At 49.1% G+C, this 22,149-nt stretch overlaps 1 protein-coding gene across 1 annotated transcript in view; it reads right to left on the minus strand.

Moving 5' to 3' along the window:
* Positions 1–210: 210 nt before the first annotated feature.
* Positions 211–22,149, minus strand: part of RNF17 (ring finger protein 17) — a 2,333,865-nt gene continuing 2,311,926 nt past the window's right edge. The window contains exons 39-40 of the mRNA XM_086933472.1: positions 21,998–22,097; positions 211–575 (exon numbers count right to left, since the gene is read on the minus strand). Coding sequence (XP_086789598.1) covers positions 21,999–22,097 — 99 coding nt within the window. The 3' untranslated portion in view covers positions 211–575; position 21,998. The remainder of the gene's footprint in view (positions 576–21,997; positions 22,098–22,149) is intronic.

Raw genomic sequence — 22,149 nt, forward strand, 5'->3', positions numbered from 1 at the left:
ACACAACCAACATGACGGATATCACTCCCAGGTTGGCATGAAATTATGGCCATTTTGAGGATGCTCTATGTCGTGCGACCTGTGACCTACAGTGTTTTAGACAATTATCTCACACTATCTGGTTGAATACTTGAGGCTTTTATTGCTGTTTTAGAATTAAGAAATTAACAATTTATGAAAATTAAAGTATTTTGCAAGCAGACAAGTGACTAACTTTTACATTATTTTAATACCACAACACATAAATGTTTAGCCTCATACATGCTTTTGTTGAGGTACGCTGTAAAATCAAAATACTGGTTTATATCACATACCAGAAAACTATCAAATTAACTAAACCTGTCCATTTTAAGCACAGGAATACTATAAACTAATCACACCTGTGTTCCAGTTTTAATGTATATTGAAAACAAACAAGTTAACTGAATCATAATGATAAACATTCACTGTACTATTTCTGTAAAGAGAATGCCCACATCTAAAACAAATATGTACACACAAATATGCTAGGCGAACAGTGCCACTGCACCTAATGAAAAGCTTTCTCCTTGTGAAATCACTGCTGTACACACCACCTGCAATATAGAATTAAACATGTTCAGCTACAAGAAATATTTCAGAATGTCTTAATTTTGAGCACAATGATTTTAACCTTAAAAACAACATGATGGTACCTTTCTGATGACTCAATCATCACTAGTCTGTCATCCTAACTTTTCTTTTGCAAAAAAACATAAAAGAGGATGACTAAAATGCAGATACAAACATTGATAATAAAATGCAATTTTAAGATAAAGATTAAAACTGTCTGTGGCTGCCTAAAAAGAAAAAAACACACACATCATGTACAAATAGCGCCCCTCTCACAGGAACAGCAGAAGATAAGAAAAGAGCCTAATTAAATCAGGTAAACACATCCTGTAATAACATTAAGTAATAAAGCCCAGGGCGCACTTGTGAAAAATGCTTATCTGTTAACAATGGCAGGATGCGTGGACAAAAGCAGTCTTTAGGCTAAACTCTGAATGGAATGTGACGCCAGCTGTTTTACCACATATAACCTTTGAATACCAAATGAAAAGGACACCACACAGGTTGTTATGAAAATAAACAGTTATTTATTAACTAACATACACCTCTGAACTCTTTATGAGGTCAGAGGGCTAAGCACATGACAAACTCTTAGGAAAAATACGTTTAAGTTGCACGAATTACAATGGTGCCCTAGGGGCACCACAAACCATATACTAAGTAAGTGGAATGTGAAAGTCAATTAAAGGAATGGAGCTGTCCAGAGGTTGTAGGATCGCTGGGACCACGCTATACTAACTTGAGGTAGGTAATAGGAGGCCCACGGAGCGCGTGTGCAGAGTGTGAACTCACACGCGAGATGCGTACAAACGTCTATGGACAGTACAGTTTAAAGAAAAGGTCAGTACGGACGTTCCTGACTAGGTAGGACAAAAACTACAATGGAACTGGACACTAGGAGAGCCAAGCTACCCTTGAGCACCGAAATGCTCGTGTTACCTCACCCACAGGCTGCGGGTGCATAGGTGCGAAGTCGTGTCGGGTTTCCGCGTCGAAGTCTATGGAGCATTGAAGAAAGATGCTGCAGGCGACCAGGAGGAAGATGTCCGGTGCAATCCAAGGGTGGATTGGTGAAGAGAGGAACCTGAAAGCAGAGGGGACAATGTTCAAAGTCACTAGCCAGTGACTGGAGTGGAACCAGGAGTGGAACCAGATGTCGTCATCGCGATCAGGTGAAGGTGGACGCTTGTCTCTGCAGCCACGTGGACCAGGTGGTGTCTTAGACTACCAGGATGGAGGCACGAGCTGTCCCACGCAGGCTCTCGCTGTCGGCAGTGTCGTCTCCGGATTCGTGTTCAACAGGCCTTGCCAAAGGCAACCCACGCGGTGAGTGGAAACGGCGTCTGGAGTGGACCAGGAGGGTCCGGGGTGCTCCTCTTTTGGAAGGGAGCAAGGGCCAGTCTGGAGCAACCAGACCAGCAGCCAAGTTGTCGGAGTTCGTCGTCTAGGAGGTCACTAGCCAGCCGGCAAGTGACCAGACAACGCGTCGAGCAGCAGGCAAGCAGAAGGGCCCCACGCAGATCTCGTGGATGCTGGAGGGCTGGTCGCTGGGGGTCGGGGCTTCTCAGTCCCCAGAGCACTTGGATGAGGATACCTCAGGAGTAGTGCTAGAGCGAAGTGCTGCTTCTTTCAAGATGGCCGGTTCCACGTGTCTGGTCGCACCCACGGATCTCAGCTGTGCTGCAGATGTAGGTAGAGGTCAGAGAGGTCTGGGAATCCGGGTCTCGTCGGGCTCTGAAGTCTGGATCCTTGCAGGAAGACGACAAAGGGAAGTCGCGGTACGCTGATGGTGCCTGCTTGTGCAGGGTGGACACTCCTTGCCCACAAGGGAGATTTCTTCTGTCTTCAGTGGAGCAGAACGTCGAAGTCCAGAGTTTCTTCTTGTGAAGTTAATCAGGATAATCTAATTTGGAATGGGACCAGCTCCTACCTTTATTCTGCTAAAGGGGGCTGCACTACGACTAGGTCCCTCCTCTGGGTGGGACCAGGAAGGGGGGTGGTTACACCCCCTTTCCTTTGTCCGGTCTTGCGCCAGTTCTGGGGCTGGTGTGCCCCAGGAACTGGTTTAGACCGGCATATGCACAGGGACACCTTGTGTGCCCCAGGCATGTCTCATTCCTTTCAGCCCGGTCCTACCTAATACACAACATCCTGTCTGGGGTGGTGCTAGCACCTCCCAAGGCAGGAAACCCTTTGTCCGAGCCTCCCTCGCTGGAAGGACTCCCAGCAGCAGGGGGTCAGACTTGTGTCTGTGGTGGCAGCATCCATTTTGTGATGCTGAGGCTCGAGTTAACTTTAACCGGGGTTCACAGTTACATACATGTCGTGTCCGTCTAGAAGGGTGGAATGCTAACCCCGTCGCCAGAATTGGCGAGGGGTTAGTATTTCAATTCGTATGACACCTTACTCGACATGTTTGGATAAAGCGATACCAAAGTTGGCAAATAACCGCGAGGATTATAATGCACTTAAGAGTATATGGTATGCGTTATCATGGAACAGCTATTAGGACTTGGTTCCGCAAGCTGCAAACGGGCTCAGCTCATGCCAGAGCACCATCTCACATAATTCCAAGCACTCTGCCTTCAGGATTGATAAGGCCTGCCATAGGAGTGACTGATAGGAATATATGTGTCCATTTTAGGGTTAGATATAGGGATACTATATCTAAAGCAAAGGGTGATCAGGAATGTCAGGCACATTATTTGCTGGGTACTCATATATATATCTTCGTCTGTAGGATATGTATCTGGGTTGATACCTTCATCTACAGGGTATGTGTGTGGGTCTGGTGTGTCATTCCCCACACCTACATCATGATCATCAGAAGTGTGGTGTGATGATGCAGGAGATTGAACAGGAGAAACTCTTGGTGAAAAGTAAGGGGGGATAAGGGAGGAAGAACGTGAAGGAGAGGAAGGGTGTATTGGCAAAGTTGCACAATCCTTTTTGGCAGGAACCACAGGTAGAAGTGGTGTGTCTGCTGGTCTCTTTTTGTAAGGAATAGCTTCCACATGTCCAGTTTTTGGATTGTTATGGACCTTCTTTTGTTTAGGATCTGGTCTAAACAGTTCTTCTTCCTCTATAACCTTCTTCGGCGTCGATTTTTTCGGTGCCGAGAGGGGTTGTTTTGTGTTTTTTGCTGTAGGAGGCGTTTGAGTCCCGTGGCAAATTTTTCGGTGCGGAAGGTGGTTTTGGCTTGGCAGGTTTGTTAGAGGGTTTAGGTGCCTCTGAATCAGCCCTTGGAGTCTTTGGTGCCGAGGTTGGAGTTTCTGGAATGGAAGCAGGTCTCGTTGGCTTTGACGCGTCGGACGCTGGCTTCCCATCTTTATTTTTGGAACCGGAAGGTTTTGGAGCCGGAGCTTTTGGCAGATCCGGTACAGTCTTTGGCAGCGGTGCCGGTGCATCTTTAGGTTTCGGTGCCGAAGGATCTTTGTCTTTGGGTACCGAAGGGCGTTTTGGCTTCGGTGTCGAAGAATCCTTTGGTGTCGAAGGATGTGTGCGCTTCGGTGCCGATGGAAGAGGTGGAATTGACACGTGTGGCTTGGTCGGTGCTGAAGCACTGGAAGGCGTAGTTGTTTTCCTCGGAGCAGAGCCCGAAGGCGGGGCATTTGAGGGGATATTTCGGTCTTGACTGGGCCCCATGGGCAGAGTGCTGACATTTGCCTTTGTCTTGGGCTGTGTCTGTTGTGCAGGGGCAAGAGTACTTACAGGTTGACGAGATGGAATCGAGTCATCTGAGTACTCTGCCTCTGATATGATCTGGAGATCGGGCGAGTCTTCCTCGGCGACGAGTGGAGCCTAGTCTTCGGAGATGTCTTCTTCGACGATCTCCTCGAAGATGGCCTCCGGTGCTGGAGCTGATCTCCTCATCTCATGTCGACGGGCCCTCCAATCCCGAATGGTCTTCTTCGATCGGAAGGATGCACAAGCTGTGCAGGTCAACTCGTCGTGGTCTGGTGATAGACGGAGGTTGCAGACCTCGTGGTGGTCGCTATGAGGGAATTTTGCTCGACATACCGGGCATCTCTTGAATGGAGTTCTGTCCATGAGGCGTAGGCCGTACGGCGCTGATAGGCCCAACGGCGCACATCGACGCACCGGAATGTAGCTGATGGTGTCGAAAGTAGTCTATTCGATGTCAATATTGTTTGTATAAAGTTTTTACGCTTCGAAGTTGCTGGAAAAGTTTTTCTAGCCGGAGTGGCGGAAAAAAACAATCTGAGGATGGAGTCGATGACCATGCGCAGTATTGTCTAAGGGAGGAGTCACCTATCTCGTGACTACAAAGACTTCTTCCAAGAAGACAACAACATGCAATCATCTGAGCCCAACACCAGGTGGCGATCTAATGCTAAGTGTACACTCTGCAGCTCATATGCCTCGAACACAAAGTTTATCCAGGGCAGGCAGGTGTGTCATGCCTCCTCCCCCAGGATCCGCTGGGTAAATGAAGATTCAAAATTCTGACGCCTTGGTAAGCTGTCCCTGCCTTTTGCTGCCCCCAGCAAACTGACTCCCACCAGTTCAGACCCCCACTTTGGGCAGGAGAATTGGCAGGAAAGCCAAGTTAGGAGGAGAGGTGTGCCCAACTTTGCCAACCCATCCCCTCAGGTGGGGGAGGCAAGGTGATGCACACATCTCAGTCCCCTCCATCTTGAAGATGAGGGGACCTAGGCAATTAAGGTGAGATCATGCTCCCACCAACTGAAAGGGTGGTATACCAGGGGTAGTAGCCACTCCAGGGAGGGGACCCATTAGTCCTGATCGACACACCCCTTTAATGCCCCTAAATTTAGGAGCAACCCGAACCTTGCATCTTAAAATTCAAGGAAGAAACAAGGACCGAAGAGCTGCGCCGAGCCAGGAAGAAGAGGACTCCTACTGGTTTGGACCCAGTCTACTGGCCTGTCTCGACTTCGACCTGCCTACAGTGAAGAAATCAGTACTACCAGCAGCCCCCAGAGCCCAGAGGAACGCCCAGCACTCACCTTAAAGACTCTCTCTCCCTTGAGCACAGGATTTGCTGCACAGACTCCCAGACCCCCAGACCAGAACTGGGACCCAGGAGGCTCCGCAAATCTGCATCTGATGCCCCTGCCCGAGTTAGTGTCTCCCAACATGACTAGGAGTTCTCCCAGCGATCCTGACCTGGGAACTGGTGATCCTCAACTTACCTCAAGCTACAACCAGACGCCTGAAGTCTCAATCTGAAGGGTCCCTCTGACCACGACTGGAGCTGTTAAGTAGACCCGACACCAAAAGACACCTCTGCACCTTATGCCACATGGCCTTGGGTGGCTCAACCAAAGTTGTACAGGCTTCCACCAAGAACTCAAATTACCTCTCCAGTCTGTGGTCGCCTTCAGGAAGCCTCCCTGACCAAGTCTACAACATGTTTTCCAAACCGGAGATCTCCAATGTGAATCACAGGACTCCAGTGCTGATTATTGTCCTCTGTAGTGCTCAGCCTATCCCAATGAGCTTTATTTCCACACCCAAGTCCCCGGTTCATAAGTAGCCCCTGACCGAAGGTCCTTTTAGCCCCATTAACTCACATTGGGCCCCTGTACTATGCACCCCGCTGCCCCAGTGCTGCTGGTGGTGCAATTTGAGTGTTTAATTGAACCTTAGGGAACATTGGTTCTAACCTACAAATACTATTCTTGCTGGTCATTTACATACCTGCAAACCGATACCCTTTTTCCTTTAGGAACCAATGTTGTGATGTTTTGATGTTTTGTTCCTAAAATGTTCTGTTGAGCTGAACTTTTGTATGAAAGAAAAGCAACTGTGATTTAAACACCCAAATGCCTTACTCACTTTTGTATTGTAGGATCCACGGTGTGATATCTAGACATATCACCCGAGTAGTCTATGTAATCCAAACGTAATCTAAAAGTATACCAAAAGTAATCTCTATGTATTTTAAAAGAAAATACAAACCTGTAAGGATTGCAATTTCATCCAACTGCATTTTCTTGTGAAGTTTTGCATTTAAAACTATATTCTATTTACTTGTACCAAGTCCTGCTTGGTTCTAGAAATAAAACCGAAGTATACCTTTTTTATACTTACCTAATTGGTCTGGATTTTGTCTGAGTATGTGGAATCAGTCTTTGATTGTGAGAAGTTGGCCTGATATATAATGTTCACTATTCTAGTGAGCACTTTGTATCAGTCCAAACAACCCTTATTGATGATTGGTTGTAAGTCAACCTTATAGACCAGCTATCCTAGTAGCATGGATACGAGCAGTCTTCGGGCTAAACTCTAGAGGGCGTGTTAAGCCAGCTGTTATACCATCACATATACCCCTTGAACACCAAGTGAAAGGACACCACACAAGTGTTATGAAAATAAACAGTGTATTTATTTAGATCACAACAGCCCTGTACTCTTTATGAGGACAGGGTACTAAGCACACAACAAAACTCTTACGAAAATACTATAAGTTGCACAATTTACACAAATGCCCGAGGGGCACGAAAAACCATATACTACAAAAGTGGAATGCGAAATTACTAGCAGGTAAGTACTGTACTAATAGGCTTTGGAATCGCTAGGACTGGACTACTGAACCTTCAGATTACTAGCAGGAGGCCTAGGGGACTCGGGTGCAGAGTGTGCACTCTCACGCGGGATGCGGGACAAAGTCTATGGTTGCTAGGAATTACAAAGTTAGTGTTCTCGGGCGAACCCGACTAGGTAGGTCAAAAACTAAAGTGGATCTAGGCACTTAGAGAGTTGTTCTACGCTGGAGCACCGGGGTACTCGGTTTACCTAGCCCAGGGGCTGTGGATGCATAGGGTTCAAGTGTCGTCGGAAACCCTCGTTGACGAACCAGGAGCCTGAAAGAAGAAGTTGCTGGCAGGCGACCAGTGAAGAGATTCGGATGGATCCAAGCCTGGAACGGAGATGGAAGACACCTGTAAGCAGAGGGGACCAAGTTCTGAATCACTAGCCAGTGATTAGATGGGCACCAGGATGGCACCGGATGGAGTCACCTCGACCAGGTGAGTGGGCGACGCTAGGCTCTGCAGTCTCACGGACCAGGAGGCGTTGTCGGCAACCAGGATGGAGGTGCGAGCTGTCCCACGATGGTATCTGCTGTCGACGTCGCTGGACCCAGGATTGGGGCAACAAGTCTTGGCAAATGCAAGCCCATGCGGTGGACTTAAAATGGCGTCTGGAGTGGACCAGGAGGGTCCGGGGTGCTCCTCTTTTGGAGGGGAGCAAGGGTCAGTCTGGAGCAACCAGACCAGCAGTGTTGATGTCGTCGTTCGTTGTCGGGAAGGCCACAAGCCAGCGGGCTAGTAGCTAGACAACGCGGTGAGCAGCAAAAAGCAGAAGGGCCCCACGCAGATCTGGTGGATGCTGGAGGGCTGAACTTCGGTGCTGGAGCTGCTCAGGGTTGGGGCTTCTCGGACCCCAAAGCACTCACTCGAGGATCCCTCGGCGGTCGTGCTGGGCAAGAATCGTGCAGTCTTGAAGATGGCCGGTCCCTCGAGGTCTCGTCGCACCCACGGATCTCAGCTGACCTGACGATGTGGGTAGAGGTCAGAGGTGCCAGGGAAGCCGGGTCTCGTCGTGCTGGTCAGTCGGATTCCGGAGGAAGGACGTGCAGCAAACCGCAGTGTTCTTGGATGGTGCCTGCGGGTGCAGGGTGACTACTCCTTAGTCACAAGGGAGAAATCTTGAGAAGAAGTTGAGAGTTCCTTTCGTAGAAAGTAGTTTCAGGATTCAAAGATGATCTAATTTGGAAGGGGGCCCGCTCCTATCTTTATACTAGGAAAAGGGGCTGGCACGCGACTAGGTCCTGCCCATGGGTGGGACCAGGAAGGGAGGTGGTTACACCCCTCTCCCATGCCGGACTTTCCCCAGCTCAGGGGCTGGTGTGCCCCTGGAACTGGTTCTAGCCGGCAGATGCATAGTGAGCACCGGGGTGCCACTTGCAGTCACCTTCCTCTAAAGCCCTGCCTACCCAGGATACACAAAACCCTGTCTGGGATGGTGCTAGCACCGCCCCTGACAGGAAACCCTTTGTCCAAGCTCCCCTCGCTGGAAGGACTCCCAGCTGCAGGGGGTCAGACTTGTGTCTGTGGTGGCAGCATCCATTTTGTGATGCTGAGGCTTGAGTTAACTTTAACCGGGGTTCACAGTTACATACATGTCGTGTCCCTCTAGAAGGGTGGAATGCTAACCCCGTCGCCAGAATTGGCGAGGGGTTAGTATTCCAATTCGTATGACACCTTACTCGACATGTTTTGATAAAGCGATACCAAAGATAGCATATAACCGCGAGGATTATAATGCACTTAAGAGTATATGGTATGCGTTATCATGGAACAGCTATTAGGACTTGGTTCCGCAAGCTGCAAACGGGCTCAGCTCATGCCAGAGCACCATCTCACACGATTCCAAGCACTCTGCCTTCAGGATTGTCAAGGCCTGCCATAGGAGTGACTGATAGGAATCTGTGTGTCCATTTTAGGGTTAGATATAGGTATACTATATCTAAAGCAAAGGGTGATTACACCACCTTGCCCCAGCTGTCGTGCAGCCAGTTGTGTCAGATTTAGATGGCCAGCCAGGGGTGGCATAATACATGCTGCAGCCCCTGGTAGGCCCTGGGTACACCTATGCCCTGAGTTACAGGGTCTGATAAGGTGGCCCAGTACCAATTGGTAAATGCACCTAAGGTACACGTGTCAATTTAGTGAGAGAACAGCAAGGCTGTGGGTCTGATTAGCAGGCCCACAGCCAGAGAAGTCGTAAACCAGTGAAGCAAAAAGCAAAAATCTGGGGTGATCATAGGATTGCAGACCCTGCTCTCCTACAGATTGAGTGAATAAAATAAATGCTCAACCACACTACCACAAAGAGAGCGGTTGGCGATTTTCTAATTTAGCCTCTGCTATACCTCTGGGGATCTTCTAGACTCTGTGCACACAATTTTTTTTTTTTAACAGAATTTTATATAGCGCAAACTTGACCTGAAGGTATCGGGTATCAGAGCCTTTTACATAGCACCAGTTGCGTTACATGAGGACACATTCATTTTTTTTGTTAGGCACTGGGAGATTAAGTGATTTGCCCAAATTCACAGGATGTTCAGCGTCATTGCTGAGACTCGACCCTGGTTCCCCAGGTTCAAGGTAGACCGCCTTAGCCGTTAGGCCAACTCCTCTCCACCTTACTTTGGTATAGTACATACAGACCCAGCTTCCTACAATATTCACAACATGTCAAAAGGAATTGGTGAAAATTAGGCATATTAAATATGAGGTAAATGTAAATGTATGTGTCTTGTAAAGCGACTGCTGCCCTGAGGCGTCGTGGCGCTGTAGACCGCTGGGGAACACGTCCTGGCTATCCCTGTGAGATGGTCCCTACTGGGTATCTCCAAGGTGAAACCAGGCATCTCCGGCGAATGTGGGGGGCCGTTGTAGAGATGAGGCAAGCTAATGCCCAGAGTTGCCGAGTATGATCCCTGGTTAGAGTAGGCACCGAGGCGAGAATTATCAAGTCCACTGACCCTGGTCCATGACCCTGCCGCATCGGGATTTGAACCCTTGTCCCGGGCCGTTCTCTGCTTCCGGGTCTGCCCCCTCTAACCAGTGAGCCACACCACTCCACTAGGTAGGGTTCAATCAATTGATAGTGTAGTCTGCAATGGTAAATAGACTCTTGTAGATTATTTGTCCTTGGCCAATAAAGCTCTCTCATTTGCCCTCCAATCGGCAAAGGCTTTTCTGGTCCAGAGGTAGCCCTTCACAAATAAAGTTTCAGAGTGTCTAAACATATTAGGGCCCTCCAGCCTAATAAACCAGGCTTAGATTTATCCAAATCACAGTAAGCCAGCTACATGGTCTAAGGACAGGTAGTCTGTTGAAATTGAGCGATTAAAATGTTCGGATGGGCCAAAACACACCAAAATCAATAGGAGTAAGGGTCGTACCATCAAGATGTCCTCTATACACCCAATCCCTAATTACTCATGGATAATTACGGAAGAGGTACTCTGGGGAAGAAAGAGTAGGTTTCTTAAGAACTTATTTTCAAGGACTTGCAACGAGGACACATTAGTGTACCCCCATATGTCGCTGCCATAAGTTGTAATAGCAACACATTTGGCTCTGTGTATATCAATGATAGCCTTGATGGACTTATGGACCAGCTTAGAGGTAAAGTTCAACACAGAAGCAATGCTTCTGGAAAACATGCGCCCTTTCATCGATACTAGAGGGGACCAAGATAGAGAAGAGCAAAACTGGACGATCTGGACCTGCTGTTCCAAGATTCAATCAGCATAACATGGGACTTAGTAAAGTTGCTGTTTAGATCAAGGCTGTCCATACATTTCACAAACTGGTCAAGCAAGATGTCTAAGCTCAAGGCCATGTGTGAAATTAGGATAGCATCATCTGAGTATAGCAGTAAAGGGATCAGATGGGAACCAACTTAGGTAAGGTCTGTACCTACTTCGTTCAGTGACTTCTCAAGGCTGTTGATGTTGAACGTAAACAAAAAAAGGCCTAAATGCAGCCTTGGAGAAATCCCCAGTTTAACTCAAAAGGTTCTATGCATTCTCCCTCGAAGTCTGACTTGACTCTCAGCAAGTTTGAGGCCAGTATCCCTCATTGGAACTGCTGGAACAGAACCCTGGTACACCGCGTCGGCATGCTTTTGCCAAGGCTTGTTAGATCTGTCCTACAGAGATCTTCGGGTTACCAGAAGCTGTAGCCCTCCAGCATCTCTTCCTGCAAAAGATCTTCACCTCACCGCATCCGCTTCCCCATGGGCCTGCATCTTTGGCGAGCTGCTAGATGTCCTCTTGCGACTCCTGTTCCTTTAGGCCTGTGGGTCGTACTTGGCTTCAATGGACTGTCCTGCTTGCTCAGGGCCTGCTCTGACTCTCCTACAACTGGTCAGACTCTTGGACCTTGCAGGTCCCAACATTGCACCTTTTTCGTTTACCACATCTGTTGCTGCTGCCAAGGCTTGTTGGTGTTCCCACTGGATACTGACCCCTTGATTTTTGTCTACCGACATGGGACAGCTTGTAAACAGCTCCTGGTCTTCCAGTGTCGCCTGGTCCTCACAGCTGCAGCTACAAGGTCACCCTGATTACTACTGCATGTTCGGTCACCGGTCGTCATTGCTCTTCCATGCCGCCTGGTCATCTCTGAGTGGCATAGACCCTGTCAGCCCTGCTTGACGGTTCTTCTCTTCAAGAATCCATCCTTGGATTCCACCAGACGCTTTCACCATCTTCGCCAGTGGCATCTTTCCTGAGGTCCTCTATTGTGGTCTATGACTATTTCCGACGTCACCGGCTTCCCTGGTGTAGATATCCTGGTTCCTGGAGTATCCAAGGGTGGGGTGACTCTCCAACCTTTCTGTCTTTAACTGGGTTTCTTCAGGGTCCACTGGGAAGGGTCCTTCTTGAAAACTGCAACATTCCCACTGAGTTGACTTGCATTGAGTACGCAGCTGTGTTTCCACTCTGCATATAGCCTCCATGGGGTTCCTGTGTACTTACCTCGGGTGCTTCCTTTGGTCCCCAACTCTTCTGGTCGCTGTTCGGGAGCATCGGCCCGAAACTGCGCTGTGTCCAGAACAGCTCCAATGAAAGGGAGCGACTGAGAGGGGGGTCAGGTGTGACTTTGGCACATTGATAGTTAACCCCAGCGAATGAAAGAGGTCTGCTGTAGTCTGTACCCCTGTGTGTCGGTAGGTGGCGTTGGTCGGCTCTGCATCCGTTGTCGTGGTCACCAGGATGACATAGCGTTGTCTACTTAGAAGTCACCCCTGCGCGCTGTCAGTTCTGACAAGACTTTCCACACCAGAAGCGCAGAGCCATGCTGACACGGACCACTAGTGCACAATACTAGGGCCCTGTAAGGGTGTCCCTATCCCTAGAAGTCAGTTCGCAGAACTAGGGAGGATGGGTGGGACGGTAAGGAATCTATAACAACACGTGTCTCTTACAGATAGATTGTTACCAAAGGTAAGTAACTTGTTCATCTGAAAGAGACTGTAGTTATAGATTTCTTACCTTAGAATAGATACGCCAGCAATGCCAACTTTATTGGTGGGTCTTCGAGCTAAGTTCACACCAGGATTCCTGGAGAACCGAAAGGCCAAAAAAGCTGTCCCTCCAGACCTGGATGTCCAGGTGGTAATGTTTGATAAACGTGTGCAAGGATGCCTATGTGGCTGCCTGACAGATGTCAACTCTACATCCGAAAGCAATAGTGGCTGCCGTTGCCCTGGAAGAGAGGGCATGCATTCCTACTGGATGTTCATTTTAGCTCAAGAATAGAGATCATAAATTTTTAAGACGACCCATCGCGAGATGGTATGTTTGTGCACTGCCTGACATTTCTTGGCGCCCACATAACCCACGAGGAGTTGATCGTTCACCCTGAAGACTTTTGTACGGTCAAGGTAAAAAGACAGCGCACATTTAGGGTCCAGACGGTGGAGTCTCTCGTCTTTGGAAGGTGCGGAGGTGGGAAGAAGGAAGGCAATGTGATGGTCTTACCAATGTGGAAGAGGTATCACTTTGGGCAGAAAGGATGGCCTAGTAGGGAGGACTGCTTTATCCTGATGAACAGCAAGAAAAGGAGGTTTGGAAGATAAGACCTGAAGCTCACTCACTCTGTGAGCAGAGTTGATGGCAAGCAAGGAAGCAGTCTTCAAAGTACAGAGACAAAGAGGTCAATAATGTAGTGTTTCAAAGGGAGCACACATAAGATAAGTGAGGACAAGGGTCAAGTCACACTGGGGCATTAAGAAAGGCGGAGGAAGGAGATAAGTAATTCCCTTCAGAAATCTCTTAACTATTGGGGACTTTGAAAGAGAAGGCTAATCAGGAAGGCAAAATGGCTGAAAGTTAGCCTTGAAGAGTGCCACAGCAGAGCCCTGCTGGGCCAAAGAAAAAACGAGAGGAGAATCTCTGAACGTGGAGCAGAAAGAGGATCCACAGCCTTTGCTGCGCACCATGCCACAAATTTGTTCCATCTACAGGCGTATACAGTTTTAGTGGAGGGACGCCTGGCTGCCAAGATGACATTGCAGATTTCGGGAGGAAGATCGAAAGCGGTCAACTGTCGCCGCTCAATCTTCATGCAAGGAGGTGGAGGCTGGACAGGCTCAGGTGGAGGAACGTCCCCTGCTGCTGCAACAGAAGATCGTAGGGGAGTAGGGTCTGCTTTCAATGGACACCCCCACTTTTTGCTGTGATTCTCTGGGTTTTCGACTTCAGTGTGGATGTGGGCCTGCTGATCAGACCCACAGCCCAGCTGTTCTCTCTCTAAATTGATACCATGTACTTTAGGTACATACCAGATTTGGTATTGGGTCACCTTTGTAAGCTCCTGTATAGTGTACCATAGGTACCCAGGGCATGGGTGCATCCAAGGCATACCAGGGGCTGAAGCATGTATTATGCCACCCCTGGCTGGCCATTTAAACTGACACCACAGGCTGATCATTCAGCTTGGGTAAGGTGGTGTAATCACCCCTTACTTAGATATAGTATATCTATATCTACCTTATATATTTATAGACATATAATAACCTAGAAGGGGGAACAGCCATTACAACGCGGGTTTTACCACGCGTTGCTTTTACATCGCATGAGTTACAACGCATGCGATGTTACAACGCGTTGTAAAACCACACATACCATTACATCGCATGCGCTTTTACAACGCATGCGATGTAATGTGAAATGGTGGCGGCGGCTATTCACGTCGTTGTGAGGAAACTTGGGCTGTTTCCTCACAACGAAGTGAAGAAAGCAGGAAGGAGGAAGCAGGATCCAACGGCAACGCTGGATAGGAGAGAGGTAAGGGGTTTTGTGCATGGGGTGGGGGTTACTTTTGTAGGGTTTAGGGTAGTTTAAAAGTTGTGTGGTAATGTTTGTGTTGTGTGCGTGTGTTTTTTAAAAACGTTTTAGTGTGTATTGTGGTGTTGTCATGTTTGTTTAGTGTAGTTTATTGGGGAGGGTAGTGAAGTGTTTATGTAGTGTAGTGATTTAGGTTTTAGTGTAGTGTTGTAGTGTTTGTTTATTGTAGCGTATTAGGGTTTAGGGTAGTGTAGGGGTGGGAGTAGTGTGGGTAGCGTAGTAGTTTTTTAGGGTTTAGGGTAGTGTAGGGGTGGGAGTAGTGTGGGTAGCGTAGTAGTGTTTTAGGGTTTAGGGTAGTGTAGGGCTGGGAGTAGTGTGGGTAGCGTAGTAGTGTTTTAGGGTAGTGTAGGGGTGAGTAGTGTGGGTAGCGTAGTAGTGTTTTAGGGTTTAGGGGTGGGAGTAGTGTGGGTAGCGTAGTGTTTTATGGTTTAGGGTGGTGTAGGGGTGGGAGTAGTGTGGGTAGCGTAGTATTGTTTTAGGGTAGTGTAGGGGTGGGAGTAGTGTGGGTAGCGTAGTAGTGTTTTAGGGTTTAGGGTAGTGTAGGGGTGGGTAGTGTAGGGGTGGGAGTAGTGTGGGTAGTGTTGTAGTGTAGTAGTGTTTTAGGGTTTAGGGTAGTGTAAGGGTGGGAGTAGTGTGGGTAGCGTAGTGTTTTAGGGTAGTGTAGGGGTGGGAGTAGTGTGGGTAGCGTAGTAGTGTTTTAGGGTATAGGGTAGTGTAGGGGTGGGAGTAGTGTGGGTAGCGTAGTAGTGTTTTAGGGTTTAGGCAAGTGTAGGGGTGGGAGTAGTGTGGGTAGCGTAGTAGTGGTTTAGGGTAGTGTAAGGGTGGGAGTAGTGTGGGTAGCGTAGTAGTGTTTTATGGTTTAGGGTAGTGTAAGGGTGGGGGTAGTGTGGGTAGCGTAGTAGTGTTTTAGGGTTTAGGGTAGTGTAGGGGTGGGAGTAGTGTGGGTAGTGTAGTAGTGTTTTAGGGTAGTGTAGGGATGGGAGTAGTGTGGGTAGCGTAGTAGTGTTTTTGGGTTTAGGGTAGTGTAGGGGTGGGAGTAGTGTGGGTAGCGTAGTAGTGTTTTAGGGGTGGGAGTAATGTGGGTAGCGTAGTGTTTTAGGTTAGTGTAGGGGGGGGGAGTAGTGTGGGTAGCGTAGTAGTGTTTTAGGGTTTAGTGTAGGGGTGGGAGTAGTGTGGGTATCGTAGTGTTTTAGGGTTTAGGGTAGTGCAGGGGTGGGAGTAGTGTGGGTAGCGTAGTAGTGGTTTAGGGTAGTGTAGGGGTGGGAGTAGTGTGGGTAGCGTAGTAGTGGTTTAGGGTAGTGTAGGGGTGGGAGTATTGTGGGTAGCGTAGTAGTGTTTTATGGTAGTGTTGGGGTGGGAGTAGTGTGGGTAGCGTATTAGTGTTTTAGGCTTAGGGTAGTGTAAGGGTGGGGGTAGTGTGGGTAGCGTAGTAGTGTTTTAGGGTTTAGGGTAGTGTAGGGGTGGGAGTAGTGTGGGTAGCGTAGTAGTGTTTTAGGGTTTAGGGGTGGGAGTAGTGTGGGTAGCGTAGTAGTGGTTTAGGGTAGTGTAAGGGTGGGAGTAGTGTGGGTAGTGTAGTAGTGTGGCAGTGTTTTTGGTTTGGGGCAGTGTAGGGGTGGGAGTAGTCTGTTGTGTAGGTGTAGGGATAGAAATGTTACTTACCTTGCATACTTTTACGACAAGTATAGCTTTACCAGGCATGCCTTTGCGTTTTAATGGCATGCGTGGTATAAGCATACTCGTGGTAAAAGTATGCGATGTTATGGCATGCGATGTCATTGACATTGCGTACTAATACCCGTGTTGTAATGGCATGCGTGGTATTAGTATGCGATGTAATGACATACATCCCCTAGAAGTCACTCCTATAGCAGACCTTAACAATCCTGGAGGCAGTGTGCTTGGTTTTATGTGAGAGTGTGCCCTAGCATGAGCTGAGTCACTCTGCAGATTTTGGAACCATCTCCTTATAGCTGTTCTATGATAAAGCCATACCATATACACTTAAGTGCATTATAATCCTCACGTTTAATGCTAACTTTGGTTTGGCTTTATCAAAACATGTCGTGTAAGGTGTCAAACACTTTGGAATACTACCCCCCCCCCCGCCAATTCTGGCGGCGGGGGTAGCATTCCACCCTTCTAGAGGGAAAAGACATGCATGTTCCTGCTTTACCCGGTTAAAGTTAAACAGAGCCTCAGCATCACAAAATGGATGCTGCTGCCACAGACACGAGTCTGACCTGCTGCTGGGGGAAACTCCAGCAAGGGAGGCCTGGACAATAAGTTTCCTGTCGAGTGAGGTGCTAGCACCTCCCCAGACAACCTGTAGTGTATTGGGGCAGGGTGGGTTGAATGGAAAGATGCTTTTCTAGATACTGCCTGGGGCACACAAGGTGCTCCATGCATAGCCCGGTTCAAACCAGCTGCTGGGGCACTCCAGCCCTACTTTGGCGCCAAACTGGACAAAGGGAAAGGGGTGTAACCACCCCCTTCCAAGGTCCACCCATAGGAGGGACCTAGCAGGTAATCCAGCCCCTAAAATTAGTTATAAAGATAGGAGCTGTGTCTAAAGATTATCCTGGAATGAAACTCTGATACGAAACTCTTGGACCTTCAACGTTCTATTCTGACTAGAAGACTGAAGACATCTCCCTTGTGGTCAAGGAGTGACCACCCTGTGCAAACAGGCACCGCCAGTAACTTGCCGTTCTGCTTTGTCAACGCTCCCGCCGGAACCCGAAGACTCAGCGACACAAGAACTGGACTCTCAGACTTCTCTGACTACGAACCACATCCACAGCAAAGCCGAGACCCGTGGCGGACACGAGAGACGTGGGATCAGACACCCTGGACATCCTGCATTTTGCTAACAGTGCAACTACTGAGGCACCCTCGCAGTTGTGCATTGGGGTACGAGAAGCCCCAGACCCGAGCGCACTTTGCACCGAAGCTCAGCCCTCCACACTCCATGAGTGCCGCTTGGGGCCCGCTCTTGCATTTCAGCTCAACGCGTCTTCCCGGTTGCTAGCCTGCTGGCTAGTGAGCCCCCTGAAGACAAACCTTTGAAACCAAACTGCTTTCCTGGTTGCTCCAGGCTTGCTCCAGCTTCCCTGCAAAGGAGAAGCTCCCCAGACCTTGCTGGTCAGACTCGAAGCCAATCTTCACTTCCTGCATCGATTGCGTTTGCCAAGGCTTGTTGGGTCCAATCCGGATACCGACACCGCAGTCAACTAGATCCTTTGTGGGACAGCTCGAATCCAGCTCCTGGTTGACGACGACGCCTCCTGGTCCTCGTGGCTGCAGAGACAAGCTTCATCTCTTCACCTGAGATCATCACGACATCGCCTGGTTCCTTCCTGGTCACTGGCTAGTGACCCAGACTCTGTCCCCTCTGCTTTCAGGTTCTTCACTTCTTCGATCCACTCTTGGATCCACCCGGACACTCTTGCACTGGCCGCCTGCAGCACTTCTTTTGCAGATCTGCATTGAAAGCATTGACGAAACCCAATGCACAAGTTACTACTTGTGTAAGGATATATCTGTAAGAGACATTAGTTAGTGATAGATTCCTTACCTTAGAATATCCCCAGGCGTCAGACTGGATCCGGAAAGTTTTGCGTAGCAGTACCCTTGCGCGTCGGTAGGCGTCGTCTGCGGCTCCGCGTCCGTCGTCGGCGTTGTGGGCGCCGTGATGACGTCGTCGGAGTACTTAGACGCCGCCTCCGCGTGCTGACGTCAGTTCTTAGCCACAGCTTTTCCGCGCCAGAAGCGCAGAGCCATGACAAAAACCAACACTGGTGCCAAGAAACTAGGGCCCTGAAAGGGGATGACCGTAACCCTAGATATCGGTTCGCAGAACTGGGAGGATGGGTGGGTCGGTAAGGAATCTATCACTAACTAATGTCTCTTACAGATATATCGTTACACAAGTAGTAACTTGTGCATCTGAAAGAGACACATTAGTGATAGATTCCTTACCTTAGAATAGATACCCCAGCAATACCATCCCCGTGGTGGTGGGTCTGCGAACCAATAGTTACACCAGAAAGTCCTGGAGAACGGAACGGCCGAAGTAGCCGTCCCTCCGGACTTGATTGTCCAGGCAGTAGTGCCTTGCAAACGTGTGCAACGAAGCCCACGTAGCTGCCTGGCAAATGTCCTGCAAGGGCACACCTCGGCCCAAGGCAGTTGTAGTGGCCGTGGCTCGAGTGGAATGAGCCCTCAGCCCAACAGGGGGTTCCTTCTAATCCAAGGAGTAACACGCCTGGATGCACATGATAATCCATCGAGAAATGGTCCTCTTGTGCACCGCTTTCCCTTTCTTAGCGCCCGCGTACCCAACAAAGAGTTGATCATCCACCCGGAACTGTTGTGTGCGATCCAGATAAAACGAGAGCGCACGTTTTGGGCCCAGACGGTGGAGCCTCTCCTCCTCTCTCGAGGGGTGCGGAGGCGGAAAGAAGGTGGGCAATGTGATGGACTGCCCAATGTGGGGGGTCGTAAGGTCCACCGGAGACGATCCATCGCCCGACGAGGGCCCAGCGGTGCCCTGCGGCGCCGGGCCCGAAGGCACCGACGACGCCGGGGCCGCTGTACCCTGCGGCGCCGAGCCCGAGGGCAGCGGCGGCGTCAGGATCGCGGAGCCCTGTGGCGCCGGGCCCGATGGCGCCGGCGGCGTCGAGGCCGAAGCACCCGACGGCGTTGGGGTCGTAGCCCCCGACCCACTAGGGCCCCCAGACGGGTTCACTGGGCCCGAAGGCGCCGCGGAACCCGTCGGAGGAGAAAGGGACCTCATGGCCATGAGGAAGCGCTCGATCTCCTCCGGCGTCGTGTTCAGCCCAGGGACCGGGGGGTATGGGGCCGAACGCGGCGCCCGCGACTCACGAGGAGCTGCGTGGGCGGTGTCACCCGAACCCCCGGCTGCATCGCGCGAGCGTCGGGGGGAGTCAGAAGAGCGATGATGTCTCTTCGACTTCTTATGCTTCTTACCTGACGACTTGGACCCGGAGGAGTGGCGCCGACTCCCGGAGCTGTGACGGCTCCGTCCCCGCGACCTGTCCCTCGACCTCCCGTGGGACCGGGACCTCACACGGCGGGGGGCCGACTGGTGGATCTCGAGTCGCCTGTGGGACCACTCGCGCCTGGCCTTCCTCGAGAGGGCCCGACAGTCGGAGCAGGCCTCGTCGTCATGGTCGACGCCCAAACACATCAGGCACAAGCGGTGGGGATCCGTGACCGACATGGTACGGTCGCACTCGTCGCAATGCTTGAAGCCGGGCATCCCTAACGGCACCGTCGGAGTCGTAAAGACTTCGAATTGGATCAAAAAAGATCACAAAAGTTTAGTCAAAAAGTGACTAGGGAACTGCTCTTTCCAGATCTGCGCTGGCTGGCGCGGAAAAAAGAAGAACTGACGTCAGCAAGCGGAGGCGGCGGCTAAGTACTCTGACGACGTCATCACGGCGCCCACGACGCCGACGACGGACGCGGAGCCGCAGACGACGCCTACCGACGCGCAAGGGTACTGTTACGCAAAACTTTCCGGATCCAGTCTGACGCCTGGGGATATTCTAAGGTAAGGAATCTATCACTAACTGTCTCTTTCAGATATGAAAAGACACCTATGCACCGGCTTCCCTGGGTGAGGTAACTCAAGTACTCCGGTGCTCCCGTGGGTATTGACTATCCAAGAGTCCTAGTTTAAAGGGGTTTTGTCATAGTCCATCCGGAAGTGCCCTTAAACAGTAACTTTGTAACTTCTTCGTTCTCCATTATAACTCAATGGTAACTCGCGACTGTGTTTAGACATTGCACGCGTCTCCCATGGGTCTCCTACTTCCTAACTCTTGGTTGTCTAGTGTAGCCCCCGGGATTCCGTAGGCCCTAGGCCTATTCACAATATCTGGTGTGGTTCTTATACCACCTACTTAGTATATGGTTTGTGAGGCCCCTAGGGCAAAACTGTATTTGTGAAACTTATCGTATGCTAATTGAGTAACTTGTGATGTACTTCGATCTCTGACCTCATAAAGAGTGCAGAGGGGTTGTGTAAGAAATAAATACATATATATTTGATATATACCTTGTGTGGTGTACTTTCATTTGGTATTCAAGGGATTATAATTGGTAAAAAGCTTGCTTCACATGCTCTCTGAAGTTTTAGCCTAAGACTGCTGGTCCATGCTACCACTAGTATAGCTTGTCTATAAGGTTGACTTTACAACCACCTTCAATAAGGGTCGTTTAGACTGGTGCAAGGTGCCCAATAGAATAGTGGACATCATATGCCAGGCTAACTTCTCACACTACCTACACCCCTGTAGGATACAGGGGGGGGGGGGTGGTAGTAGCACTGTAGAGCTAGCTTGTCTAATGGCTGACATATCCTGAGGGGGTGTCCGGACACAGTTGGAACACCAAGCCCTCGGTTTAGGCCATCCAAAACGCAAAGGTCCTGGGGATTCCTAGTAACTACACCACATGGCATTGACAAAGACAATAGCTATAGGTCACTGCACCTGCTTGGAGGGGCTCCCTGGCGAGTACCTGTATACAATTTTCTAAATTGGGCTGACGGCAACAGTGCACCAGAACGAGGAGGCGTGTCCATTTTTCTGAGTTAGTCTACTTAAATCCACATAGTTCCAAGACCTGCTCTCGAGGTAGAAAACAGGACCAACGCAGTCTGGAATACCTTTGTACATATTTTTTCAAATGCGGTTTGCCAATGAACGGGTTTTGGCCGCAAGCTGGGCTTTTTCAACATAATGAGCGCCTTATTGGTATCACATTTTATACACTTTTGCAAAACACTTGATGACATAAAATACTTAAAACATTTAAATATATATCTCTGTCTCAGAAAGAACAGGTAAGTGCATGCAAACGTGAAAGCAAGAGTGCAGGATGTTTTTTGACTGAAGCACGTATGAGCGCAACCATTGTGGATGCTATGACTTTACGGTTTTTGTAGGAATTTCCTGTGTACTTACCAAGTGGCAGGTGATCCACTAAGAAGAATCAGGAAAGGGCCATGATATTAGAGGAAAACATATTTGCTATGGGCACAAAGTATTTTAATGTACTTTTGCAGTTTTATATAGCGCAGACTCTGACCAAGAGCATTGGAGCTCTTTACATGAGCACCAGATTACATTACACAAAGACAGAATAATTATTTATTATTATTATTTATTATTATTATTATTTATTATTAGTATTTATTATTTTAAGTTATTTGCCCAGAATCACAGGATGTTGAGCTTACACCAGGGCCTAAACCTGGCCCCTCAGTTCCAAAGCCGGCAGCTCTGGCTGTTACATCACATACCCGGTTGCAGATTCCGTTTTCTTTGCAGGAACTTGCAATGCAGATGTACAAGACTGTACTTTAAATGCCTGAGGTGTATGGGGTAAGTATAGAATACTAAGGTTCAAGTAGCAGCATTGTAGAAAATAATTATCACCGTTTAAAAGTATAATACTTACATTAGTCATCTAACTCTGCTAATCCTTTTTTTATCAATGGCAGATGAACAAGCTCATTATCAGCTTCATACAAAAATATAGACGGCTCTGGGAAACGACTCTAAAAAACAAAAACAAAAAATGTTTTATTGGCGCATCTCAAGCTTGCATTT

This window comes from Lissotriton vulgaris, chromosome 8 (assembly GCF_964263255.1).
Source record: "Lissotriton vulgaris chromosome 8, aLisVul1.2, whole genome shotgun sequence".
NCBI classification, from domain to species: domain Eukaryota; kingdom Metazoa; phylum Chordata; class Amphibia; order Caudata; family Salamandridae; genus Lissotriton; species Lissotriton vulgaris.